General features: G+C 35.7%; 6 protein-coding genes and 1 long non-coding RNA gene across 10 annotated transcripts; 5 read left to right on the top strand and 2 right to left on the bottom strand.

The window, feature by feature from the left end:
• Positions 1–1,459: 1,459 nt before the first annotated feature.
• LOC129580467 (lipase 3-like) lies at positions 1,460–3,659 on the top strand. The gene is made up of 4 exons (XM_055470912.1): positions 1,460–1,753; positions 1,828–2,029; positions 2,124–2,647; positions 2,761–3,659. The coding sequence occupies exons 1-4, from the start codon at positions 1,460–1,462 to the stop codon at positions 3,166–3,168; spliced, it is 1,428 nt and encodes a 475-aa protein (XP_055326887.1). The 3' UTR covers positions 3,169–3,659.
• On the bottom strand, positions 3,178–5,025 carry LOC129579057 (UPF0687 protein C20orf27 homolog). Its single transcript, XM_055468580.1, has 2 exons — positions 4,890–5,025; positions 3,178–4,218 (listed from the first exon to the last, which is right to left on the bottom strand). Exons 1-2 carry the CDS (start codon positions 4,909–4,911, stop codon positions 3,674–3,676), a joined length of 567 nt encoding a protein of 188 aa, XP_055324555.1. The 5' UTR covers positions 4,912–5,025; the 3' UTR covers positions 3,178–3,673.
• A 1,398-nt stretch (positions 5,026–6,423) lies between these two features.
• LOC129579015 (uncharacterized) lies at positions 6,424–8,009 on the top strand. Its single transcript, XM_055468479.1, has 4 exons — positions 6,424–6,908; positions 7,009–7,205; positions 7,280–7,757; positions 7,836–8,009. Exons 1-4 carry the CDS (start codon positions 6,836–6,838, stop codon positions 7,901–7,903), a joined length of 816 nt encoding a protein of 271 aa, XP_055324454.1. The 5' UTR covers positions 6,424–6,835; the 3' UTR covers positions 7,904–8,009.
• A 76-nt stretch (positions 8,010–8,085) lies between these two features.
• Positions 8,086–8,835, top strand: LOC129579061 (uncharacterized). The gene is made up of 3 exons (XM_055468611.1): positions 8,086–8,246; positions 8,311–8,497; positions 8,571–8,835. The coding sequence occupies exons 1-3, from the start codon at positions 8,154–8,156 to the stop codon at positions 8,801–8,803; spliced, it is 513 nt and encodes a 170-aa protein (XP_055324586.1). The 5' UTR covers positions 8,086–8,153; the 3' UTR covers positions 8,804–8,835.
• LOC129579009 (septin-1) lies at positions 8,827–14,428 on the bottom strand. Its single transcript, XM_055468467.1, has 7 exons — positions 13,705–14,428; positions 13,132–13,388; positions 10,847–11,039; positions 10,520–10,778; positions 10,164–10,443; positions 9,908–9,993; positions 8,827–9,821 (listed from the first exon to the last, which is right to left on the bottom strand). Exons 2-7 carry the CDS (start codon positions 13,153–13,155, stop codon positions 9,575–9,577), a joined length of 1,089 nt encoding a protein of 362 aa, XP_055324442.1. The 5' UTR covers positions 13,156–13,388; positions 13,705–14,428; the 3' UTR covers positions 8,827–9,574.
• A 14-nt stretch (positions 14,429–14,442) lies between these two features.
• Positions 14,443–27,469, top strand: LOC129578980 (phosphorylase b kinase gamma catalytic chain, skeletal muscle/heart isoform). Of its 4 annotated transcripts, none has more exons than XM_055468422.1 (10): positions 14,443–16,001; positions 23,777–23,949; positions 24,043–24,175; positions 24,265–24,416; positions 24,508–24,598; positions 24,678–24,814; positions 24,915–25,012; positions 25,411–25,494; positions 26,362–26,520; positions 26,600–27,469. In XM_055468422.1, exons 1-10 carry the CDS (start codon positions 15,901–15,903, stop codon positions 26,732–26,734), a joined length of 1,263 nt encoding a protein of 420 aa, XP_055324397.1. In that variant the 5' UTR covers positions 14,443–15,900; the 3' UTR covers positions 26,735–27,469. The 4 variants fall into 4 exon arrangements, with proteins under 4 accessions (XP_055324397.1, XP_055324390.1, XP_055324415.1 ...); XM_055468415.1 differs by having other exon boundaries at positions 15,618–16,001; positions 25,411–25,563; XM_055468440.1 differs by lacking the exon at positions 25,411–25,494 and having other exon boundaries at positions 15,618–16,001.
• LOC129579068 (uncharacterized) lies at positions 16,101–18,688 on the top strand. The gene is made up of 2 exons (XR_008689189.1): positions 16,101–17,910; positions 17,966–18,688. It is a non-coding gene; the product is annotated as an uncharacterized LOC129579068 (long non-coding RNA).
• Positions 27,470–27,867: the final 398 nt, after the last annotated feature.

Genomic DNA, 27,867 nt, shown 5'->3' with positions numbered 1-27,867 from the left:
TTTTTTTACATTGGTCCATTTAACTTATTATTGTAGACGTTGGATATTTTCTCGTAAAAAACACAAAGTATGTAGAACACATTAATTAGTCCAAGGAGATATCTTGGATAAGGGCGAAAAAATTCTAAAAATAAATATTGAACTTTTTATGATGAATAAAAAGTTACTGAATAGCTTGGCATCAAATCGTTCATGTTCATTAAATTTTGTTCCAAAGTTGTTTTCGTTTGAAAAAAACAAAAATATCGGAATAAATTAGTAGACACTGTCAAGCGCTTGGGCATTAGCAATTCTTGATTGATTTGATATTTATTAATACACTCAAATTCATAGACTCTCATATTCTATTTGATATGAAATGATTTACATAACAGATAGCCATGAATTTTGGCTTTTTTATGTTGATGTTTTCTTATTTGTGTTCGGAGAAGCAAAGAAAAAATATATGATGGTATGCAGCAGAAAAAAAATGACTTCAGAACAAGGTTTATATGAAATGAACGTCATTAAATCCCTAAGTTGCTTCATTCATAATGAATGTATTTTGTGTTAGCTTCTGCCGCTTCAGCAACTGTGTTTAATATATTCATTCAAAATTTGAAGCATTTGCTTTATTACTAGGCGACTAATTAAACTAATTGCCCCAATGAAAGAAAAATACACGCCGAATCTGTATATGTGTAAGTGTGTATTTGCGTTCTTCATCATATCTATTATTTCGACTGCGTTTTTGTAATCTTTTCCAGAAATCTGCTTAATTCTGATGAATTTGTTGCACTGCGATACGTTAAACTGCACACTTTAGCCACACATTGTGTTCTCTCTATTTGAACAGATTACAACGAAGATAGCATGAACTTGAAAAATAAGTAGATATTATGTAAAACACGATTTTATCCGCAGCCCGCTTCCTTATCAATTTATTACGTTCAATCGGTTTTCCGGGTGCCACTTGGCACAAAATGTAATGAAAAAAAAAACACTGAGAACAATACATAAATTGCATTGGGATTTTTTTTCTTATTCAATAAAAGCATGAAATTTTAAATGAAGTGATTTGAAAAATGCACTTTGCGTGATTCAGTGACAATGGCGCTCCCCATTGAATTGAGTAAATGCACTGGAAGTGAATTTCTTATCATTAATTAAAATTAGCAAGAGATATTAGACTTCTCCTGTGACTCAGTCAGTATTTGCGAGCTCGCTCAGGCTTATTCTGCTCAGAATAACGTTGTGATCGTCTAAAATCATCATCTCGGACTTTTGTGCAATATTTTGCAAACATGGATTAGTTTCAGTACTGTTATTTTGAAAGGCTTAGTACTGCGTCTGATTTCGTCGGGTAACAAACAGTTACAGGGGAAAAAAATAAGTCGCATGAAAGTACCGCACAAAAAGTTCTTATCAATGTGGTTTTAGTGTGGTTTATTTTCCTGTTTTTTTTTTTTCGTTCGTCGGGATGTGGTTAAAGGTTTTACATTTTCTAATTGTGTGCATTTCAACGTTATCAATTGATACAGCGAATGGAGTGGAATGGCCACAGTGTGGTGAGTTTGTGTTCCCAAAGGATGACACCAATTTGAGCATTGAAGAGAAACAGTTTAGACGGAAATTGCCAACGTTATTTGAATCGTACGATTGTGGTAATGCATTTGACGTGGAAGAAGCGCTGAAATCATTGGAAAAATTCCAAAACCTAACGTCCGAGAAAAAATGTTCGGAAACACAAACGCTGTCGCCATCCCTTGAGATTGTAAGCCGCTGGCTTATTGTAAGCTCTTGTTTGTTAGCAACTTTACTCTATTGGATTTTATTTATTTTGCATAGACGAAGCGAATCCAACGCGATGGATATCCTGCGACCACTCACAAAGTCGTAACTGTTGATGGTTATATTTTGCATTTGCATCGCATTGCAAATGAAGATACGCTGTCGGGAACAAATAAAGCACGAACACCAGTATTTTTAATGCATGGTCTGCTCGAAACGGCAAGTTCATGGATAGCACTTGGACCAGAGCATTCTTTAGGTAAAAAAGCGCGCGATAAAAAAAAAATGACGTCGGACTTTCTTTCAATATTTCTTTTCTCTCCGCATTAAACGTAAGTTTTCTCATTAAATAGGGTATTTACTCTACGACAACGGTTATGACGTATGGCTTGGTAATTGTAGAGGTACACGGCCGTCGCGAGGTCATGCTCGTTTGAACTCAACTGGTGCGCAACGCAAGGAGTACTGGTCATTTTCATTGCATGAAATTGGAATTTATGACTTGCCCGCATCAATCGATTACGTTTTAGAAAAAACAAATCAAAGTCACTTGCATTATCTCGGCTATTCACAAGGAACCACATTATTTTTCATAATGACGTCAATGCGGCCGGAATACAATGAAAAAATTACATCAATGATTGCAATGGCACCTGTCGTGTTTGTAAAACATTCGCAGCACACATTTCTCAACATTCTCAGTAGATATTATGCGCTAATAAAGAAAGTGCTCGACTTTTACAAGATATACAGCATTGATTACGGAAACAAAGCGTTGCGATGGCTTGCCGAGTTTGCGTGCAAGAAAATTGAAAATAAATCACCATTCCCGTGCCAATTTCTGCTATTTTTCTTAGATTCCAATCAGATCAATTGCGTATGTATTTATATTTACCATTAACTTTTACTTTGATCCTGTGTAATTCACTCCATTTCCATGTGAAAAGTTGTTTGATCACTTGTTTTACCGTGTTGTTTATCCATTTACAGACGAGTTTGCCGCGGATAGTTCAATCGATACCAAACAGTGCTAGTGTGATGCAGTTGTTTCATTTCGCACAAATAAAAATGTCTGGAGAATTTAAACCGTTCAACTATGAAGATGCGGCAATAAATCGTTTGATGTACGGCGTTTCACCACCCGAACCGTACAATTTAACAAAGACAACAGTACCAGTCACGATTATATACTCGACCAGCGATGAAGTATCAAATTCAAGCGATGTCGCACTATTGCGTGCACAACTACAAAACGTGACTGAATTGTATCAAGTTCCAATAAGAGACTTTAAACACATCGATTTCATTTACAGCCGCTTCGTCCGGAAAGTTATCAATGAAAATGTGATTGATGTTCTACAAATGGCCGATCAATACTCGGATACGTATAATAAATAATACAGATAATTAAATCATGATCAAATTTAATGTGAATTTATTTTGTTTGAATTGAAAGAAATGCCCACAAATTGTTTGCATTGACAGTGAGATTGTTAATATTCATAAATGTGTAATTTTAATAAGAACGAATCGCACATGGTTGACATTCGAAACATTATTGTTTTCTATTAATTGTAGTCATGAACAAACTATTTGAATTTTTTTTTGCTTCCTCTCACATGAGTAAATTTAAATTAAATTGATGTTCTGTCGATATTCATTTGATTTGAATCGATTTTAAAATTTTATTTATTCATTTTAATCAAGTTGCTCCCTCTCTTGTTTTGTTCGTTTACACTACTATAATTATTATTTTGTTATGTGCTGATCTCGCAGAATTTAATAGACGTTAATTAAGAACTGTTCACTATCGATTCATATGCAAGACCCGTATAATACAGAAGAAAACTTGTATTCTCTCTAAGTAGATGTGAATTTTATGATGAAAATGTATTTAGTGCAATTATTTGGATGTGCCTGCAGCTCCCGAGAACGGTTGATGGTCTGTTTTCGATGTTTCATCATCCGATTCGCAGCCCAGGCAATGGATTCCATTACGTAGCATTGGTGTTCCTTTGCCCTTCCCAAGTACACGTGCCGTTACTATCAATTTGATCAGCTCTACCAAGTTGTTTGCATTCACCAGTTTCAACTCTTCGCGAAGCAGTTTTTCTTTATGAGCAAAATATTCCACTTTTATAACAAAGAATTTTTCGTTTTGTTTTTCGGTCGTTTCGTTAACTAGTTCGGTCACTTTATCAGCCAGTTTACAATGCACGTTCGGTGCTATATTATTATCGGCAACCAAATTGATCGGAACATTTGGTTGACATTTAAATAAATCGGCCGGCAAGTGCAATTCAATCAAATAGCGATGATTGTGTTGTAAGAATCCCAAATGCACGTCCACAATATTTTCCCCAACTTGTTGATATGTCACGCAAGTGTTGTCTGCCTCAAAATCCTCGTCTTTCAGCGTCGTTTGATCGAAATGAACGTGATGTTCGGCTATAAAAATAACGGAATGGAAATGGGAATACAAAAAAAAAAATGAAATAAACAACAAACTCATAAAAATCATTCGAAAAATTGCGATGCGGCTCTGTAGCACCAAATATGCACGAACTCAAAACAAACGACAAACACTTAGCGCACACATATGAGAATTCATATACAATACACAGTACACAGTACACAAGACCGTTGATTGTTTGGTGTCGTTCCATTAATTTCATGGAGACGGAACCCGCAAATTAAGCGCAACGAACGAATCGGTTATTGCAGAGAAGAATAATCGATTCGCAATCGATACATATGGAGGCACGATGAAATAGCAGTTCGATGCCATTTCAAACAGAAGGAAACGACAGCGAGCCGCCTGGCGCGATAGTTAGTCACATGACATCATTCTATTCTAATCGATGAACATCTTATCGTTTGGGTATCTACAAAGTAGTATTTCATTAGGAGTATGCTACTGCTTTGCTATGCTGTGCTGTGCTGTGTATTGTGGCATTTATGTGATTGCCATATGATTGCTTTTAAATTGTTTGCAATAGGATTCATTTTCGTTTTGTCCCACAGTTGCTTGTGATGAAGCCTTCGTTGTTGTATTTCTTTTTATTTCGCTTCAATCAAAGACTAGACAGTTTCATTGGATGTCAGTTTAAAAGTCTTACCTGTCGCTTTTTCGTTCGTCATTGTAATGTCTGGCTGGTGCGATAAAATTCCACAACTTTCAGTTGATTGTTTTGTAACCTGGTTACAAATTTGGTCCAAACTGTACTTCAACTGAATTGTCTCACCTAACACACTCTCTCTATGGCTTTCGCTCTCAATTTCTACGAAACCTCAGTCCAATCAAAGCACAAAATCAAAAGAGTTCCGGTTCTGTTCCTGTTTCGTGTAAAAATAATAAACGCGACGTGTCAACAAACTTCATGAACGAACCGAATGGCGCGAGCTCTAACTTTGTACCGAATGTAAATACGCTCCACGCCTGAATATTGTAAATTTTTAACTACACACAATGAATGTTGTTTGTACGGTGCTCGCGTCCTTTCGTTTGATCTATTTAAATTTATTTTTGTTGGTGCTATTTTCTGTTTGTTGGTCTTTTACCGCACTCGCAAATTTAAACGTTTCGTTACAGTCTGTGCTTATCTTAAATGACCTGCACTCCGGATAGAAATAGAACAGTGACACTCTCCACGGATCTAGTATTTCGTACTACACCGAGAATTGATACGAACAAAGTGAACAAAAAATAAAAAAGGGGAGAATGTTTCGTTTTTTTTACTGCGTTTGTTTTTCACTTTTCTTCCAATGATACGATGGAGTTTCGTGCTCGACTTAACTATTCATCTGCGCTCTAATTAGCTGTACATTTAATTCCGAATCGTATTCACTTCTATTTTTTCCTATTTTATTCAAAACAGCTATGAAAAACAGCTTTCTTCTCTTTCTCTCTATCTCTATTGATTTTAATTCCAATTGTATGTTAATTTATTTGAAACACTCACGCAAGAACTGAATGAGTTTCGCCGAATTTTGCACACACTTGGAGCTCGTTCAATATAATGTGAAGAAAAAAAATTATGCACGTCTAATAGAAGAAATAACAAAGAGAACCCCTGATTCGCGTGTAAGTTTCGCTTTTCTTGTCGCACAATATTCAATATTTAATGAAACGCTGAACGAAGCATTTAATTATTGAAAGGAAAAACACTCTGACAATCTGATGAGATGCATTTCTATCGCTCGTCTCACTTTTAGCTCGAAATTACATCAATTATAGATTGAAATCCACGATCCATGTATCGTTTTAAGTTCAGACGAATAATAGCTGGTATTGTGTGATGCCACCGTGAAATACCAAACAATCAACACGGTTAATCTAGCTAAAGTAGTTTTTGTTTGTATTCCCAGCTAACTATCGGTCTCTTTGTCCTTTTTACACAAAAAGTTGAGCTTCAAACTCACTAAACAATAAACACAGAGTTTTTTCTGCTGCTCTTTCTCTCCTTATCTGTACAACGCGAAAATAATACTGCTCTAGCTCCGAGTGTGTGCTACAAAATACTGGATTCGTCAATTCTATCGCACATCGTACAAAGCATCGATGCGAATTTCGTTCAAGCTGCGTGTTTTCGTTTCTGCGACCATCCATTTGACATTGGAATCGTTCGCTTCCAGTAAAACTCGACTCTTTCAAACGTGCGATAAGGAAAATGGTCAAATTCCATAAACTTTATTCATTTCGATGGATTTTCGATTTTAAACATTTATTCATTCCGAGGAGAGCACAAAAAATATCTACATTTAGATGGAAAAAATTATTATTTCATACCGATTTCAGCATGTAAATTTCCAATAAAAACGCCTTTCCAATTCCAACGCCAACAGTTCAAGCATTGGAATGTCAATACACCGTGATTCATATATGTCATTCGCTTGAGCCAAACAATGTTTTTGTGAACTGTCAAAGCGCGACGAATCTTATTCGAATTCAGGTGTGCACTCGTTTTAGTTGAACAAAAACCATTGTGTAAAAGTAACAGGAAGTTGCGTAAAACGACAGAATTGTAAATTATTCCATTGCGAAACATTAGGAAAGACGGTGGAGATGAGTGAATCAAACTTACCGATAATTGTCGTTTGTTCGGAAGGCGCGAAAAACTCTCAAGAAATCATTGACAGTGAGTGTTCAATTCCAAAATTAGATTATCATCACATTTTGTCGCTAATTTCAATTTGCACACGTCATTTAAATTTTAAAAAAATGTTCTCTTCATATAGATTTGCGAAAAGAATCGACTGACAAGAATACAATCGATTTGGGCAATGATGTTGTGGGCTATAAATTCCATAATGTCACGAAATACTACGAAAATGACCTCATCTTTCTTTCACATGAATCAAAACACATAAACTTGGTACCAGTCGAACTTTTGGACCGGATCGAAGGAGTGATTATCTATTTTGACTCAGACAACGTAAGTCTAACAAATAACTCGAATGAAGACGGATTTTGATTAAACAAAACCATTTCTATTCTGTACGGTTTTAGAAAGATTTCCTGCACAAGTTACCCATCTACGCCAATTTCATCGAACGGAATAATATCGAGTTTGGCATTCTGTTGTGCAGTGAGTTGTACGATAATCCGTTAGACGGCATCACGTACAAAGAAAGCAAAGAATTCAGCAGTGTGTTGGATGTGATTGAATTGGATCGAAAACGAGATAATGACGATGAAGAACCATGCGCTGCCGTTAATCATCACGATCCGCTCGGTTATGATGAGGTTTTGCAAGCAATTCGTGCGATAATCTGGTCAAATGTCGATATGAAAAAGAAGATGCCACAGCCGAAACTTCCGCGCAAGGAAAAGGTGGCCTCGGAAGAGGAGAAAACGGTCGATGCGGACTCGTTGGAAGCCGAATTATCTGGGTTCGAACAACTGCTTACTGAAGTGATGGCTTTTAAAGAAACAACCGCATCGTGGTCGCGAAACGAACGGTTGGCGTATGCTGAAAAATTTGCTGGTAAGTTCAAATACACCCGATCAACCTAGCCGTGGCTAATTTCCACAGAATTCCCAATTGATTTGCTCTTTCTTTCAGACGCTTTTGATAATCTGCTGCAAAATAAAGTTCTGGATGAGGATTCATCGGATTCAGATAGCCATTGATGTTACAGTTCGCCAAATCGGCATCAGATCAATTCCAAGATATATAATATAGTTTGTCGAAAAAATTCAATAGAATATGAAATAAAATCGTATTAAATATTCATTAAATCTTCAAAGTGGTTTTCTTCATTGCACATGGAAACGATGCTTAATGTCTAAATTATTGAAACGCAAACACTGTATAAATGACAGCTGTCAGTAGAAGCTCAGTAGTATTCAACACGACAATAAACAAGTTTTATGTTCTAGGATGTCTTTCTCGGAAGCGGTGGTCGAGGGTGAGGCTATCGAATCAGATGATGAAAGTGACGTAGAATTTTCGGCGCCTAATAAAAACTCAAAGGTAACATTTTGTTCAGAAGAGATGGAGATCGGTTCAAAGTAATGGTTTGAGTTAATTGTTGCAGTATGCAGCGGGCGATTATCATGGGACGGTGTTTAGAGGAGAGGCACCGGAGTCTGATGATGAGATATTGGCTTTTTCGAATGTGCGACTGGGAGCAGCTCAAGAAGTGACCGAAGTTTATAAGCCATCACCAAAGCGTCCCCACTGTGAACCAGTCGAAGGGAAAACTGTTCTGCAAAAGATTCTGAGTAAGTCATAGATTTTATTCGAGTTTATTTGTTGGAGCCGATTTATTCATCCTAATTTTTTTGTTTTTGATAGTTGAGCGCAATTATTTGTTCTGGCTTCACCTAAATCAGATGGTGCAAAGTACCGTGGTAACGGCATCAAGTAAAATTTTGGCCGCTGAAGAGCTTCTGATTCAGTCGCAGCTGAAACTACAGGCAGCAAGTCACAGCATTAAGCAGGCTAACGAAACAGCTGACCAAGTACTGGCCAAGGTCAATGACATCCTATCATCCGATTTTCTACCAAACATCAACATTCCTACATAATAATAAGCAAGAAATGGTTGGGATTTTTTTTTTTGGAGATTTTCAGATTTTTTTTTATTATTATCATTCGCTCCATTTTGGTATACAAATTTTTGCTGTTATTTATTCTTACGACTAAATACAAAAAAAGAGATGTTTCTATAAGATGATAACATATTGAAATGCCTTCAGAAAATACAAATTTTAAACGATACGGGAAATTCGAGAATAAAAGACTATAAAAAAGCATGAATTAAAAAATACATTTTTTTTGTCGTCAAGTCTTTTTCGTCTTCTTTTGCAAAACAATGGCTTCTTATCTTAAAATTCGAATGGGTCATATCTAAACGATACAGCATGGAGTAAGCTGATGATTGCTCGCATTAATATAAAGTGGAAGCATGTGTTGCCTAATACGTGTACCTCTGAATTCAATACTTTGGAGCATTTGCACATGTAAAATGAAGTAGCGATTCGAATACTGAGAGAAAAAAAAATATTTCGTCACTTAAAAATACTTGCGATTCATTCTAATGAAATCGAATACAATATATCAAAAAATCTGTTTGTCAATGGATTCATATAAAAAGCGCGATATGAGCGAGCGAACGATAGAACTATAGTTCTCGGTTATAACCAAACATTCTATGCGCAATCGGTTAAAAAACGGAAAACAACTGAATTATTAAAGAATTTTGAATACGTTAAAATTGTCAAGTTACGTTATTTTGGTAATAATACATAGAATTAACTTTACAATATAAAATATGATTATGTGCATGTTCGATGGCATTATTTTTGTGCGATTTTGGCTTGCATTTGAGCCAACATTTCCTGCATTCGCTGCAGTTCAGCTTCTTTCTCTTGCAAAATTCGATCCTTGTCCGAGATGATCAACGGTGCCGGTGGATGTTCCTCTTTACCGTTTGCCGTTCCATTTGGAACACCATTTTTCTTAACGCCTTTGGCCAGACGTTCTGAACGATAGTTTTCATAGTGGACTTCCTGTGTGACCTCTTGCAAATCTTGCATGTGCGTTCTGAATTTGGGTGAAAATGGTTGCATTTAAGACAGCGTTTCATTCATATCGAGCAGATAATTTCATTAAACTGAAACTAAACTTACATTAGCATGGTTCGAAGTTTGATGAAATCACAATGGTCCGGATTTTCTATTTCTATGGTGCCCCAGCCGTAATTTCTGGCTCGTACCTTTAAAAGACAAAAAAAATTGGACGATCATAAAACGTTTTATAGCGGCAAATAAATGAATGAAGATTATAGAACATCGCCATGAATGCGAGGCGTTAAAAATAGACATAAATCGGTTGTATGAGTAATCCTGATGAGGAAAATGAGGTCAGCCGTTTCAGTTAACATACCTTTTTGCCCTTCACTTCGAGTACAGTGGTCGAACCGCACACAGCAAATGGTACCGCCTCTTTAAGTTGACGCACTTGCTCCTTGTATTCCTCGTCTTCGTCGCTATCACAATCGGGCAACGGATAGATTTTAATACCATTGTTTTCAATCTCCTTCATAATGCGACCTTTCAAACGTTCCATTTCCTTCTTTGTTAAACAGTCAGCCTTTGCAATGACGGGCACAATGTTTACTTTATTGTGAAGCTTCTTCATGAATTCGATATCCAATGGCTTCAACCTAAGAATTGAGTATATAGTTGAATTTTTGCTCAATAAGCCATTGCGATTAGTTTCATCATGTGTGCCAAACTTACCCATGGCCAAATGGTGAGATGAAGTAAAAGCAGCAATGAATTCGATTATCAACAATATTCCGACGATTCAAACCGCTCTCATCGCGCAAAAAACGTTCATATTGCTCGTCAATGTATTCTAAGATTGCACTAAAACTATTCGAATTGTCGATGGCATCGCCGAAACCGGGTGTATCAACAACAGTCAACCGCAATTTAACACCACGCTCTTCAATCTCAACCGTTGATGCGTCCAATTTGACGGTTTGCTTTTGTTTTTCTGCGAATGACAAATGAATTTTCTAGCATAAAATGATGATATTCAAAAAACAAAACGTAGCAAATTACCAATTGAGTCTGGAACAACACGTTCGGGGTACAAATCCGTCAAAAACAAGCTGTTAACGAGTGTACTTTTTCCCAATCCCGATTCACCGACGACCATCAGTGTGAATTCGAAACCTTTCTTTACGGATTTTCTGTGCACTTGATTGGGCAAATTGGCGAATCCAACATAGCCGGCCGTGTCAAGGCTCGAAAACTATTCAAAAGCATAAAAGAAAGTTTTATTTTAGATTTCAATTCTGATCATAAAGAAGCATTTTAATCGCTAGTAACACATTTTCTAGGTCATTTTTGATGTGTTGCGAATTCCAATTCATTTTTTTGAAAGAAAAAAACAAACATCAACCGTACGTCTTTTTTTCTATTTTATGAACTCAATGCATTTTTTTTCTGCGCTCAGACTGTGAGAAATCGTTCGACATTTTCGCTTACGTGTTAAACATTTTAACCAAATTAATTACACCCAACGAACATGTTTCGAATTACAATGCATGCTCTGTACGGTTTTATGTCAATAAACGGTAATTTTATAGGCAAAAATAATCACACCCGTTGAGAATTTTTTCTAAAATATCAAAAGCATAAACATTCATCCATCCATCATCAGTTGCAAGCGACAAAATATGCATTAAATAGTTTTGAATCGATAATAATCTACCAGCCAGTTATCATCCATGTAAATAGATGCGAAGCATGTATATAAATTAGTCGGCATAATGAAAACGAGACAAATAGAGAAAGAAGAGAAACTCGAGTACCGTATCAAGTGACGAAAAGAGAGTATCCGTATACCAAAATGATAATGTGCACTGCATAAAACGACGGCGATTGTTTAGCTTTCAATTAGTCGCAATGTAAATTGTTTGAGCTGTGTTTTTTTTTTCGTTTGTAATTGTTGGGAAAATAAAATGAAAGACAACTTCGTCGTCGCTACTTTATTTGTACATGTGTTTCATTCCTTCCGAAATTGTATCGATGATGAGCGAAATCAGTTGTTTATTATTACATTTCGAATTAAATGAATCGAAACAAGAAGCGAACCAACTCGATTCTCATTTTCTCATTCACATCAATATCAAAACCGTTTCTGTTTATTTTGGTTTTATTGTAAATGCTTTATTCGCGTGTTACACGATTTCCGTTTTGAGAACACAATAGCAATGAGTAATGCATACTAATAATGCGAAGTGAATGATCCGAGGAAGAATTGTCGAAAATCATCATTCTTGCTTGATTTATGAAATGTGAAAAAAAACGTATCGTACCATTTGCATTTGGGATCGGTCGAAGAATGAAAAAAAAAAAAACTAAACCCGAATGGTTCTTCAAATAGATCGAAATACTTTAATCATACGGATTTAGCGAATGGAACGAACATGTTCTTACTCTGAAATCAGTTTAAAATAGGAAAACAGATGTTGACACATCGTCGTCAGTGCGTTTGCATGGAAACTTTTTTCTGACGAAAAACACAGAGAGTCATGGGACTGTGAACACACTAACGTAGATAAAACCATTGGAATTTTAAAAATTTCTGTTTTTAATTTATCTTATACATTTAGATAAATGCGGTGGAGCCGAACAAATTGCGAAATGGAATAATTTAATTGAATTTGTGCTACATACACACTGAAGTTCAGTGTCAATTCAATCAACAGTAATTCTAAACGTAAACTATGCAATTAGAACAGAACTTAATTCATTTCAATTAAATATTAACAACTAACGAGTTTCTCTGGGGGCGAGTCTTGACTGGAGCGTACTCACTGCACGTACCAATTCGTTTTTAAATGCATTTAAACATTGGCGACAATCGGTCGAGACTTTGGCGTGTGTACAATGCAATAAGAAAAGAAATGGAAAGCGAAACTCTTTTCTTTTCAAAAATTTCCGCCACGCCTATCAGTTGCAATGACACTCACGATATACACGAAACCGTCGATATATAAATCAAACAGTCGACCAATTAACTTGCTTGCCAAAAGCCTCGGTGCGTTCGATGCAAATTGTAGAATGAAAGACGAAAGAAAGAACCACAAGATTAACGCATTTTAAATGAACAGGAATTGCATGACTCATCAACCCAAAATGCCGTATACTTTTTAATTCAAAAAATAAACGGCCAATCAAAACATTTATCGTAGCCGATTGATAACACACGGGCCGAGATTTAAATTTATTTTTAATTTCTCACAATTGTTTTCAACATTTCAATATCGCTTTAGAACATTGCATACATATACATTCCGTACATTGTACACACTATACGCAAATAGAGATTTACTTACATTCTTTGCGGTATCCGATGACATTGTCGCTGTTGAACCGACTCAATGAAAACACAACACACAAAATGAAAATACAAAGTCTGCTTGAATTTCAAACAAAATGAAACAACAACGAAAAAAAAAAACACACTATCCAAGTAAGGCCCAACGTCTATTTTGTATTTTGCTGCGTATTAATTGCTGTTGCACTCGTCTGATTTCCGTCGTCGTCTGCTACACACAACAACTTTTGCTTGCGATGGAACTATCGAAGAACACTGAGCAAAAAGAATTGAACGAAAAAGAAAATCCAAACCGTCAATTTAAATATATGCGTCTCTCGCTGTCGCCCTCTCCCTCTTTATCTGTGTCAATGTATGTAAATTGTTGTTCAGTGTGTAATTGATGTGTACGCAAAACAAAATGTTGTTTTATGTTATTTCGTTGAGTAGTTTAGTCTAAAACTTGACTTCACACCGAAATTCCAATGTGTGCGTGTGCATTATTTATTATGAAGATAAGTGGTTTTGTGTACACCTCATATACACATTACATACATACAGACGGAGAGAAATGAAAAGGGACTCTACTTACACTCAAACGTGAATTACTAACACTGCAAGGCCGTAACGCTGAAATTCTATCGAAACAAAGCCTCCCAAGCAAACACACAAGCAATACAATTCCACAAACAAATCGATTTTTTCGGCAGTATTTGCACTTTTTCCAAGTATTCCTTGTGCGTTATAAGTGGACACTAAAACAACACAATTTTGACGGAAAAAATTCAGAAAATAACACTTTCATTCACATTTAAATCGAAATAAGCTGTTGAGACGACGAGGAAACAATGATTGCCGATGCCGATACTCAAACACTATACAAATACACACAAATGCCCAACGCTTTGGCGATAACCGAAAATAAATTATTGTAGTAGCTCTGACAGTTAGAGCCGCAGGATTGAACGATGCACTGAACCATATGTCATTTCGGCTGTGATTCGATTGAAACTTATGAAGCGTTTCAAGAACATTTTCGAGGAATTTAATTGTAAAACTGAAGTTTGGTTTTTAATTTTGGATTTGAATTACAATTTTTCCGATATTTTTTTCCAGTTTTTCAAATAAAATTTCCCTCAACGCCATTCATTTGAGAATGAAACTGAAAATTTCAAAGAAGGAAATACTTTTGCTTCCATTATATTGCACTAGATGTCGCTGACTGTTGATACACTCTCAAATTCTCATCTGTTTCTCTCTCATTCTCTTTTCAATCGAATGACGTTTGGAACTTGCACTTCATATGATTCGAATGAAATAGCGTAGCAATGGAGTGCGTGTGTTAAAAAGAGACACAGTGACCAAGTGTGAGCAAATACATGTGAATGAAAACTACTTTTCAATCGAAAGCGATGTGCATACAAGTGAGAGACTGACTTAAACTGGTCGATGCTGTGTTGTACGATTGTTGTGGTTTAAACGAGTATTCATTATTCGCTGGTAGACGGTGTCAATTGTAAAGTCAACGGATTCAGTACTAGCATGCGATTCAAAGTGTAAGGTCGTTCATTGAGACATTTATTGCCAGATATACACACATAAGAAAGAGAGACTCAAATTTGCCAAGTATTTGGTCTTTTTTTTGTACAACTTCTGATTTGATTTCATCGTTATAAACACAAAAGTGCAATTGCATCGCATTTTTTTCTTCAAATCATCATCAACAACAAAAGAAACCAGTCAAAAATTAGATATTTCTGAGGATTTTTTTTTTTTTTTGGATTTCATTGGCTACGTTGACCATCTGTCAAATTGCTGTACGAAAAGAGCAAAAGAGAGAAGAAGAGTGAAAAAAGAGAGGATTTTTTTTTCGTTTGTTCGTTCGGCTAAGTCAATGTGAGAATTGTTGTGTAATTATGTGCGCGATTCACACCACATATCGAAGAGAGAGAAAAAACGTAACGAATTTCGCGATTACAACTGCTGATTTCATCTGAATTTTAAAAAAACCAAGTGATTTTATAATCAGTTCAATTTTCAATACAAAATTAGAACATATTTTCTGAATGACATTAACAAAAGAGATGCTGCAATTGAATCTACGTCAAACGAAAAAATTATCATAGATGTGTCGAGCGATTCGTATAGTTTTGCCCGTGCTGCTTGCGTAGAATATTTAAATTTAGTTAACCTTTAGTGACATTGAAGCATTGATTATGGTTTTTCTGATGTATATGACCAGAAAAATGCGATGAATGAATGGATTTAAAGTTTAAGGACAAAGAAAAGAAAAACAACAACAACAACAACAACAACCGATTTAAATCAAAAGAAAATTTAATCGCACATCAGCTGGAAGGCGGTTGAAACGTTGATACGCGATAACCCGAATACCAACAACGAATTAGATTTGAATTTCACACGAGCGCAATCAAATAGCGTGGATCCGAAGGCACAAGCTCTTGTGATAACATTCCGGTCAAACTAAATTGCATCTCTAATAATACGCATTAATCCACTGAATTGGTCAGAGATCAAATTAAATCAAAAAACACACACAGACCAAAAGACAATACAAATTATTATCTAAAATTCATAAAGTCAAGTGTTTGAAGCACACTCGTTTCGGCGCGAGCACGATCGTGATATAAAGATACACAATCTAAAAATAGAAACAAACGCTCGTTTGCACATTTTCGAACTAAAAAACATTGTTAATATTTTGTAAATAAGAGTGCAGCTGCAATCTTAATCAAATTCGTTCGCATACTTCGTGGTCGTTCATAGTATGACAATGACGAAAAAAGAAGAAGATGATGACTTGTTGCCCGATAAGGATGCAGCCAAAGGTTTCTACGCTAAATATGAACCCAAGGAAATTCTCGGCAGGTAAGAAATCATTACATATCACTTTTATGCATCTGAAATTTTGTTTACTCTTCTCGGAAATATTCTGTTTAACTCGTGCTTTATACTGGTAATTAACAGGAACTAGCAAAAGCCATTAGCAATTATATAACATTTGCGAAAAAGGCAATTTGCATTGGATGAATGAAAGGGTGATGATGAATTGAGGCACGTTTTTCTCGCAGTCGTTTCTCTGAGCTTCTATTCGAAGTGCAGAATGGTTCGACGAGTCAGCAGTTTTTTTTCTACCGTCGCTGCAACCGCGTTTTCACAATAAATTGCGAAATAATAAAACAATGGAAAAATGCACGAAAAAGGGCCAGTCGAATATCCAATGGAAAAATACCAAGAGTTTGATTTTGTTTTATGAATTGTATGATGGTTCACAACCGAATTGCAACGCCCATGAATTCAGATGCAAAAAAGAGACAAATAAAACGTCAACAGTACGTTTACGGTCACACGAATCAGAAACAGCAAATAGTTCTCGTATGACGAGAGTGCTACACTGATAATCCGTGAATTAAAAATAAACCGAAATCACTCCATTTCGTTTGTACGCACCAAATGAATGACGATAATACAGAAATGAAAACAATTGATTGGTTTCTTTTCAAAAGCACTGTTTATAGATTTAACGAAAGATAGAGTATCAATCATCCAAAGAGAGTTATCATTGCGTAAAACATGCGCCGACGACATTGCAAAAAGATCTTGAGAAAAATTTCCAAACTGGCGATTATCATGTGTGCAAATACGATATACCAAATATTGTTTCATCGTAAATTTTATTTAGCACAAACACACACCATCACACCCATGATCGCGTTGTGTAGCGACAAAAACATGATGGTTTCTCGCAATTCAGAGCGTTCATTTGCTTGTATAAGTTCAAAGTCTACGTTCATTTGAAATGGCAAATATTTTGTGTTTCGATTCTTTTCGTCGGTTGGCTGATCATCACATCGACTCACGACGTCTGAAAATATACATATATATTCAAGTCGATGAATTGCAGTATCGATCGGAACGTTCACATTTGTGTTCGTGTGTCACCTCTTGGCAATCGTTCGACGTGACGAGATCGACCAATGAGAAAGCGCTAAAAACGGGGGCTTGTTCATGGTATTGGTCGGTAATTTCAATTAATTGAATGCAATTAAATTGTGTTGATTTTTTTCTCGTCGTTTTCTTGCTTGACGACTAACGTCCGATAGAAAGATAGAATCTGAAAAAGAAAAACGCCAGCGGATATCTGATGATCGACGGTGTTCGTGCCTTAAACAATTGGACACAGCATGCATCAACTATAGTTAAAAATAAATATTTTCTAGGCTTGCAACTGGTTTTTCGTAAACTAGAATCGACAAAAAGCAGAAATTTGCATCTTGTCTACCAATCTTGTTGTAATAAAAATTTAAACCCCGCGCACATTTCCGATGATTTATCGACACCGAATTCGAGATATCATTTGTCGCAAACTCTATCGTCGTCTGCAAACGATATGGAGACTTACCCTCGCACCTTCTCTCTCTCTCTCTCTCTCTCTCTCTCTCGGTTGAATGGATATTCTTTTATTTCTTTTGCTAACGATGCTTTTCTACTGACTTAATGGTCATAATCGCCTGAGATTGATGATCTTATCCTATGCATTTTTATTTAACTACCTTTCAACTGAAAATCGACCAATTGTTTGATTTGATGATGAAAGCAAGGCGTCTGATTATTTCATCGCTCTTTTTTCAAGCAACGATAAGATTATTCAATTGGGTTTTTTTTAAGTAAATTCCCTTGTTCCCTCTCCATTTCCTATTTCGACCGTCATTTTTTTCCTGTACACGGTATTTTTCCACTGCGATATCCATGTGATCATACGTTGCCATTGAAAACGGTTTGTGAATCGCACTTCTATTTTGAAATGTCAAACTGATTATACACATTTCTAGGGAACATCTGTTCGCTGATTAATTCACGAAACACGCGTCTCAATTCCAAATTATGGCTGCTGGATTCAAGCTTCCTGATTTCAAAGCAAAAATAAACTGTCGAAGTCACACAAGCGTCCGATTGGGCTTTAATCCGGTCACAAACTAAACAAGCGCTCACCCGTTCCACACGAATCGTTCAACTCAAACTTTTTTGTATGATACGCTTCATAAATGTCAACAATTCGAACTTTCTCGAAGCGTAGTCTTACGTGATGATGTTCTAAAACACCGAGATTCTCTTTTCTTATAAATACAAACAAACAAGACAATATGCATATGTTCCACAAGTATAACTGTAGTAACACAGCGATCAATCGAGCGGCAGATGAGAAAAATTGATTTCAATTTGCTTCAAAATTATATAACGATTGGGAAGAATAGAACAAATCGTTCAATTTGATAGAGAACAGAACAATAAAAGAAACTAAACGGCATGGCCGGCTGATTAAAAATCTCGGTGTTCTTGTAATAATATTTGGTTTGGAAGATATGTCCAGAATTTTAACGGTTATTAAACTCTTTTAAGCTTCATTAGAATTTCGACTTCATTGTTTGCATGTATATAGGTTTGTTGACCCATATTTACACAGCAGCACAGTAAACATTGAAAAGGATTTGCAAATTTTTATTGGAAGTTTGTGTTTTCAAAATAAAAACATTGGGTAAACCAAAAACAAAAAATAGCCTAGCTAAAAATAGACTCCAGTCGATTCAAGTTGCAATAATGTGCTAACACACTTGTATGCCGGATAAGAAACGAGTTGATACTAGGTAGGCTTGACATCGATAACATGTACACTGTACAGTTTTTTTTGTCCAGCAATTTAGCGAAAAACCATAAAAATCTAATTGGTTTGCATAGATTGGTGCCGGTTTGATCGTGTCCAAATTGCTATTAATTGCAATATGAAAACTGATTGTACCAGTCAATCGAAATAAATTTTCAATTGTTGAATTAATTATATTATAGTAATCGAAGTAAATGAAAGATGTGATCTGATACATTAGATTGAATCTACAGCATTGAAATAATGAAGCAGAAAAGTATAGACGATGTGTGTTATGTCTCTCATATACATCCAATAATGAGCAGTCTCACATACGGACGGCAGTGAGAGGAATAAATGGCAAAAAAAAACACTCCAGTGGAAAAGTACCAGCACCCATTCGAGTTAACGTTTTTTTTTCTTCTCTATCTGCTATATAAATATATGTGTATATTTATATATATTTTTTGTTCATTATTTTATCGGGCTTTTGTGAGTGTTTGCAAGCGCAGTTTATTTGTTATTCCTCTTTTTCGTAGTTTTTTTTTTCTGTCGCCCAAACACGCTGCTATTTGATTATATTTCATATGGCATTCGTTTTGCTTCACATACACAGAGTGAATGTGTGTGAGGGAATACGTATAACGTTTTATCTCTCGCGTGCTTTTTATGGCCCAAAATAGAACGATGTAACAGCTCACATGTGACTGCTCACGTCAAGTCACTTGACTCGACTTCGAAACGCATGCTTCGACACGAAATCAAACAAAAGGCCCCACAATGAGGAAGATGCACTTCAATAGAAACCAGAGATCGCACATTTGCTGCTAAGTAGGCCTGAGCCGAGCTGAATTTGCTAACTCAGGCGTCTGAAGCGTTATTTTAACAAAATTCATATTCCCAGCCAGATCAGCCTCAAATTTGACTTGGCAAATCTGGAATAGGAATTTTGTACTGTGAATGCGTTAAAATAACGCTTCAGGCGACTGAGTCACCAAATTCAGCTCAGCTCAGGCCTAATCAGCAGCAAATATGCAATCTCTGATGGAAACGGTTATGGACGCAACAATTTTTTTTTGGGTTTATTCCATGACCTTAAACTCGTGTGACTTAATTCACGAAAGCAACCGCATTACTCATTTCCCTTCCTCTTAGCCACACTCACAGTATTCGGCTTGATTGCCTCTTACCGATTCCATATCTGTATCCATGTTAATTCGCTTGCGCCGTTCAAACGACAGTCATGCCTCGAACACTCATAGTACCATTCCGTTGACTGTTTTTTTTCTCTTCTTCTTCTCTCGTTTCATTATATATTTTTTTTATGTTTTGTTTCATCGTCTGTTCTCTTTTCGTTTCACTTCGGTTTCGATATTCGGTTTTCTTTTCCTCGAAATTTCTCGAATCATGCGTTTTTCCGCTTTTGAATCACGCACGTTTACATTTTGACATCATTTAGCCGCGCTGCACTATACATCGTCTGAATGTATGTGTGCAGACCAATGGAAATTTTTTTTTCTCTCTGAAATACATTTTAAACGATAAGTTTATTTCCACTGCGCGCCATTCATGCATGGAATTTTTTCTGAATTCTGCGTATTCAATGCAATCAATGGAAGAGTTCTGAAATATCGGAGTGGAAAGTAAAAGCAATTTATTTGTTACAACATATTAAAAGCGACAGTTATCCAAATATTTACCGAGGCTCGAACCAGACCTGATAAATATTGATATTGATATTCAAGTTGAAAATAATTGGTGGAAAGGCTTGTTGCATCAAATTGCATTGTGTTGCGTCGATATATGGGTTGACAACCACTTTGATTACGTTAATGCATATACAAAAGAGGAACAACACACCGGACCGAATTGAATGTCGTGCAAAAACCAATTTTGCTCTGTTTATTTTTTTTCGCAACAATTTAATGTGACGCCAAACTGATTAGTGTGTTTCATATACATTTTTCTCTCTCTTTCTTCTACACGATTGATGTTCAATCCATCATTTTGTCTCTTAATGTTTGTATCTACTTTGAATTGACGTCAACGCGCATACCAATCATTTGGCAAACATACACAAATACACATTAACGCTATCGTTTTCTTCTTCTATTATTATTTAATATAAATTTAAGCAACAGTTCCAGAAAAAAACTGGCTTTTAAAAACAGAGGATTTAATCTAGCAATTAAAATCCAAATTGATTCACGCTCCAGCCGATGTTTATTGACTTTTGCGGATTTTCAGACGCTATTTTGGTCATGCAAAGTTGTTTGGAAATTTTACAACGGTTCAGATACAAATCTTTCCGTTCATTCATTCATCACGCTACGTCGTGTGTTGTTATTACTGTTGTTGAGATTTTCTTAACTCGCGCCAATTGAACGAAACGATGCTAAAAATAGCCGCGCGCAATCCATTTATAATGACAAATTTGAGTCGACAATTCAAACAAATGATAATGTTGTTTGCAAACTTCTACGTTCTACACCGCTTACCAATATTATATCCAATTTAAGCTGGTGATAATAACAAACAATGGCCGCGTGCGCGAACAATATACCAGCTTTCAGAGTCGCTTTCTTACTGACTCAAGTCTGGGATCGTTTGATGTGCACGAATGGAGCAGAAAAAACCAATTCCAGAGAAATAAGATCGATCATAAAATGAGTCAAATCACAGAATTAATAGTGGCATGACTTTGATTAGCATTAATTTGAAGCGATTTACATGAATCTGAATAGCTGCCGCCACTACTGTGATCATCTGACCGACTTCACCATTTTTTTTCCTATTTCGCTCGTGTCTCTTGATCTCATTTTTCTTACAACTCTGTATCAATATGATCATGGATTGGACTTGAAAATGGGCCTGCATTCGCGGGTGCTCTATGAGTCTTATGACATTTCCGATGACTTATGCACTAGCTCAATCTTATCATGAATGATGACATGAATACGTCAAATAGATGCATAAAAATAGACCAAACAACATCCAATTGCACTCAATCCAATGCAATTCTCAATTGAGAGTAATGCTAAAAATAGACACAGTGGCATATCCCGTCCAAATAAATTGCGAAGCCACATGAAGAAATGACGGAAACTTTTCGCCATATTTTAAATTGGCAGTCAGATGAGAGCCGGGCGATTGGCCGAAACTGTGCACGCAATAATACCGTGCAACTGTGATAAAATTAAACCGTCATTCTCACGAGAATGTGACAATGCAAACAAGATGACAGCTTCTGTGTGATATTTTTAACAACATCGTACTGGATTTAGATTTGAAGCATGAACTGTGGACTCGCTTTTGTCTGCTACTTATGGTTATCAATTATATGAATCACAAAATTGTATTGACATTGATTGTAAGCATGCGCTGGAGAAAAAAAAAACATTTCTGCAATCAACAATGGCTGATTGAACTAAATGGCTCATAAATAACGCAATATTCCAAATCCGCGTTCACCGACAACGTTGTATCTTCACACCGAGTATGAAGCGGTGGATTTGGTATTTAGAGCCATATCATGAGAAAAATTCTCTCGCTTCAAATTGAATAGTACAATTGACCGATGTGCTGTACTTTGCATCATGTGCTTAAGCATGCGTCTGAAACCGGCGTAAACTTGATCTTAGACACGCCACGAAATGAAAACGCTCTTTAGCAACGGCAGAAATACCGACTTTATCCAAATGTTCTAGTGCAAACTCATTCACACCGAGTGATCAATACATTGTTAATGTACAGATGACTATAATGAATTTTTCTTTCGCCAATTAATTTGCAATCTGTTTAATGTTTCCGTATCGTTTGTTCGTTCGTGTTTGTTTTTTTTTCTCATAAAAAAAAAACAATTTTATCTAATCTGCAGTGATTATTGGTGCACTCTTCCTATTCACCTTGACATTAGCCTTTATTTACATGTGAGGCTTGGCCTCACATATAAACACTTTAATCAAAAGTACTAATTGCGACGCGACTATAGCTAACAAATACTAAACGAAATTTATAGCTATAAATAAATGCGCTGCAATAACATCCAAATAAAGAGTCAGTGTAGAATATTTTTGTTCCCTTCCGATGTTTAAAAATAACTCCTACACACACACATACACACACACACATGATGGAACCTTTATTGAATTTCGTGGAAAGGCGTGTGAGCAAGCATATATGTGTCTGACCAAAGGATAAAAATTATTAATGAATGGTTATTCATATCAACTGGGCCACACAACCATTTTTAACATATCTGTATACTTGTAAATGTAGCTACGAGATAAAGACCTGTTCAAACCTGCAAAAAAAAGGCCATTTCATTGAATCAATCAAATGGTTGGTTATCAAGTGGCTATAATTAAACTTAAAGTGGTCGCGAAAAGGAAACAGCTTGTGCCCAAAATAAGGCACAACAATACACTGCGTAATTCGTTCCAATTTCATGTGTGAATTAATTGGGTTTGGTTTTGTTTCGTAATTTGCACTGTATGGCTTCAGAATCCAGCAAACAGAAGAGAGTTTTGTCTGCATGCGCCCATTTCGTTTGCATTTTATATGCTACGTTCATTTACGCATTACAATTTGCTTATACCGTTGACGTTCTCTTGTTTAAAAATAAGTATTGTTAAACATGTGGAAGCGCCAGTCAATGCAACTCGCCCAAAGTACAATACGAATTTTTTTTGCTAATTCTTAAAACATATCGTTTATAATAAATCCGCACGTGGTCATGAGTGCTACGGTACTGATAGGCGCGTGGCTCATCCCACGGATTTTTGCCTTTCTTTCTTATCACTATCTATCAATGGATGGGTTTAGATTAATACGCAAAAAAAATCCACCAAGTCAACGATTTCAATATACTGAATGATTCATAGAGTCAATTAGAAAAATCATGATTGCTTGCTGTGTAGATAGAGATAATTTTAATTAGGTTAAGTTAGATGCCCTCTATTGATTTCACAATATGTTTTTGCCTGTCTCATTTTTTCCACAGAGGAATCAGTTCAACGGTGCGGAGATGCATTGAGAAAGAGACGGGTCGAGAGTTTGCCGCGAAAATCATCGATGTAGGTGCTGAAAGCGGCGATGCCTCACCATCACAAATGCTCGAAGCAACACGGCAGGAAATTGCAATATTGCGACAAGTAATGGGTCATCCTTATATAAGTACGTGCCTCATTCACTACTTTCATTTCATTGAACCGCTCATTTTTTGATGCGTAGAATGCCAACTAACAAATCACAACTTCTACTTTACAGTTGAACTACAAGATGTGTTCGAATCAGATGCCTTCATTTTTCTCGTATTTGAGCTGTGCCGAAATGGCGAACTATTCGACTATTTGACATCGGTTGTGACCCTTTCGGAAAAGAAAACCCGATATATTATGAGGTAACCTATTCAATTGATTCATTGATTCAATAAATGTCCAACTATGCACGAGAAAAATGAGATAACACCGAATTCTCTAACATTTGCAGACAAATATTCGAGGGTGTTGATTATATTCACTCGAATTCAATTGTACATAGAGATTTAAAACCAGAGAATATCCTATTAGATGATAATTTTAATGTAAAAATTACGGATTTCGGTTTCGCCAAAGTCTTGGATAATAATGATAAATTGTTTGGTAAGTCGAAATGAACTTGAATATTCATTTCACATGCTTTCCTTGAATTAGAAAGAAATTTTAACCAAAAAAAAAAATGATCCATTGACAGATTTATGTGGCACACCTGGTTATTTGGCACCCGAAACGCTGAAATGTAGCATGTGGGAAAAATCTCCCGGATATTCAAAAGAAGTAGATATGTAAGTATTATGCATCATTCATTGTCTTGCTTGATCTTATCGATTGAACGGTAGACTAATATCTTTCCGGTTTATTTAGCTGGGCATGTGGCGTCATAATGTTCACACTGCTTGTTGGTTGCCCGCCGTTTTGGCACCGAAAGCAAATGGTCATGCTGCGAAATATTATGGAGGGAAAGTACAGTTTCACATCTCCAGAATGGGCCGATATTTCTGGTAAGTGCGACTTGGATATGTTCTTTTTGAATCGATTATCCGCCAAAGTTTTGAGTTGTAATCGAATTTGTGTTTTTTTTTTCTCATCCAACAACAACAGAGGACCCCAAAGATCTCATTAGAAAGTGTTTAGTCGTTGAACCCGAGAAACGAATAACGGTCAAAGAAGCTTTGGCGCATCCGTTCTTTACAACCACGGTAAGATTCAATCTTTCAATTGTTGTTCTGCATTAATTTTGCCACACCTTTTGACTCTAGTCATCTGTCATGCAATTATTTTCTATTTTCAAAAAAAAAACAAGATGATATGAAATCCCTCTCGATTTTTTGATTATGTTCTGCTTCGATTATTTTAGTCGATTTTATTTTCATTTATTGATTTTTCTTTTCTCTCTCTCAATTTTCTTTTCCTATTTTATTTCTCAATTATCATCAACTCTCGCGCCCATCCACACAATCAATGAAACCAATTTTCCCCCCTCCAAAAACAAATCGATCGATCCAAAACGAAAACAAAAAAATTACACACAAAACCAAAATATCCACATCCGAAATTTAACGAAAACGAACACACACAAAAAATCAAACACGAGCAGCTATTTGAACAAGATATTGGCCCCCTCAAGAGGAGTTTATCAGCTAAATCAAGAAGATTCAGTCGCATAACCGAAATAGCACTGGTAACCAACTGTTTCTGGGCAAAAACATGTTACAAAAAAAGAGTGAACGTTCCATATAATTGTCATTGTGTTTGTTACGTTTTGATATTTGTCTTTTTTTTTTTTTTTTTAATTTTCTGCTGTTATTTCGTCCGCAATTATTATTTATATTTGTCTTTTCTCGTTAATTTTCTTTTTCTTCCGTTTGTCCTTTAAATTTATATTTATTTATTTTTTCTATTTGTCAATTTCGAATTGGTTTTTGATTTCTTCAGTATTTACTAAATTTTTGAGTTAGTTTTTCATTTTGTTTTGTGTCACAACCTAATTATTTTCTTTTATATTTATATCCGTTGTTTTTATTCGTCCATACATATGTCAATTGATTCAGGAAATTGTTGTTATTTTTATTCGATTTTCGGAAATTTTGAAACGATCAAACATATTTCAAATTTCAATTTAGTGATATTTTCAGAACTATAAAAAACTTTTGTTAAAAAAATTTGATATGCATAAAAACAATGGCGCCTGAAATTTAACCATTTTTCTTGCCAAATACAAAAAAAAACGCTGCTGCTTAAAATGCATCGATCGGCGATTAAAATCAAACCAAAATTGTCAAATATATAAACACTGAAAAACGTTCATTTTGTTGTTAAAAAAAACGATCGTCAATTTCAGTCTTCGCCGCTAATTGCTTGCATTTCCTCAGTCATATAAAATTGTCCGTCCGCTATTATTCTCTTTAGTTTGCTATAATTTTCTTTGTAAATCTGTTTCGTTTTCTATTTTTTCTTTTATTAAACTATTTTATGTTTGTTTTATTTCCAGCGAAAGCCAAAGCAAAATAAACTTAAAATGTATATTTTCCCTCGTTTGAAATTACAGTTGCGACGCCAAAGTCAATTTAATGCTCGCAAGAAGTTCCAATATGCGATACTATGTGTACGCGCAATGGTACGAATCAAGAGACTGCGATACACGATTGAACCGCTGAGAATGGAAGATTCTCTCAAGGATCCGTATCGTGTCAAAATACTGCGAAAGGTGAATATATCAAGCATTCATTTGATTTAACTAAATCACTCTAAACTAAAAATTCTTTGTAATTCATGTGTTTCAACAGGTCATTGATGGCTGTGCGTTCCGAGTGTATGGCCACTGGGTGAAGAAGGGTGAGGGTCAAAATCGTGCGGCGCTCTTTGAAAATACACCGCGCACTGAGCTGCACACACTGTATCTGGCCAATCTGAGCCGATAGAATACAGCCGTTTACCTACATTATTATTTTTAACGACTGATCGTAGCGTGTATTGACTGTAATCGTACTAAATTATTAACTATAATTGTCTGTGTTATCTGTTAGGGTTTTTTTTAGCAACGATTAAGACAAGAAAAAAAAGAATAACAAACGCAACAGTTCGCGTCGCGAATTTGCAGCTAAATTTAGATAAGAATCAACCATTAGAACAAGTCATGTAACAATAACGTAGATCCAAAACTGTTTCCTATTTTATTAGCACGGACATGAACAAGCTGAAACACGGTGAAAATCGGTTTCGATAATAAGGAAGCGATTGAATTTATTGATCTGAATTCAAAGCAAAAAAAAAGACGCTTATTTTGATGTGCGTATGATGTTGATATTAATACGTGTAATGTTCATTGCTATGGACGTTGTTTGAAAGACTCCCGAAAATTTATCCAAAGCAATACAGCAGATTCGTATCTGATGTTATCGTAAGTTTCTTTTTTTTTCGAGGCCAAAAACATAAACGCGTGACAAATTTGTCTTTTGTTTCGAACAAACCCCGCACACATCAAACGAACATATATGTTTAATTTATTGCAAGACTTAATAAATTATTATGTTCCGATTTGCACGGGACAACACATAATGCTGAAGTCGATTTTTGTTGAACATTTAACATTTGTTATTTAATGGATAATTTTAACAAATAAATGAATTTAATTTATATTTTTTTGAAATGAAAAACCAATTTGTTTGAATCTATCTATACGTTGAGATTGAGAGCTATGATAATTTAATTTTCAATTGTATCGATATCATGACACATTTACAGGGCCGATTATGCAACGTGTGTGTAGGTAAAGTCTATATTCGACGGTGATTGTGAATATAAGATCAAAATTAATTTAGTCTAGAGTAATTTGAACAGTCTCCATTCTAATTATAATTAATGCATATGATTTCGAATTTCACGGGAAAGAACTATCATATACATATACTACTTCCACTCATGCCATTACTAACCGATTTCAACTAAAAAAAGGAAGAATTTGTTGCTGAAAATCGAAGTCATATGTTGATGCTGATTTAGTTTTAGTTTGCTTTTGAATAGATTAATCGAAAATGTATACTTAAGTAATTTT

The sequence above is a fragment of the Sitodiplosis mosellana genome, unplaced genomic scaffold, assembly GCF_009176505.1.
Source record: "Sitodiplosis mosellana isolate CC-2019 unplaced genomic scaffold, AAFC_SMos_1.0 Smas_scaffold_1, whole genome shotgun sequence".
NCBI lineage: Eukaryota > Metazoa > Arthropoda > Insecta > Diptera > Cecidomyiidae > Sitodiplosis > Sitodiplosis mosellana.
This window is presented reverse-complemented; position numbering and strand designations above follow the sequence as displayed.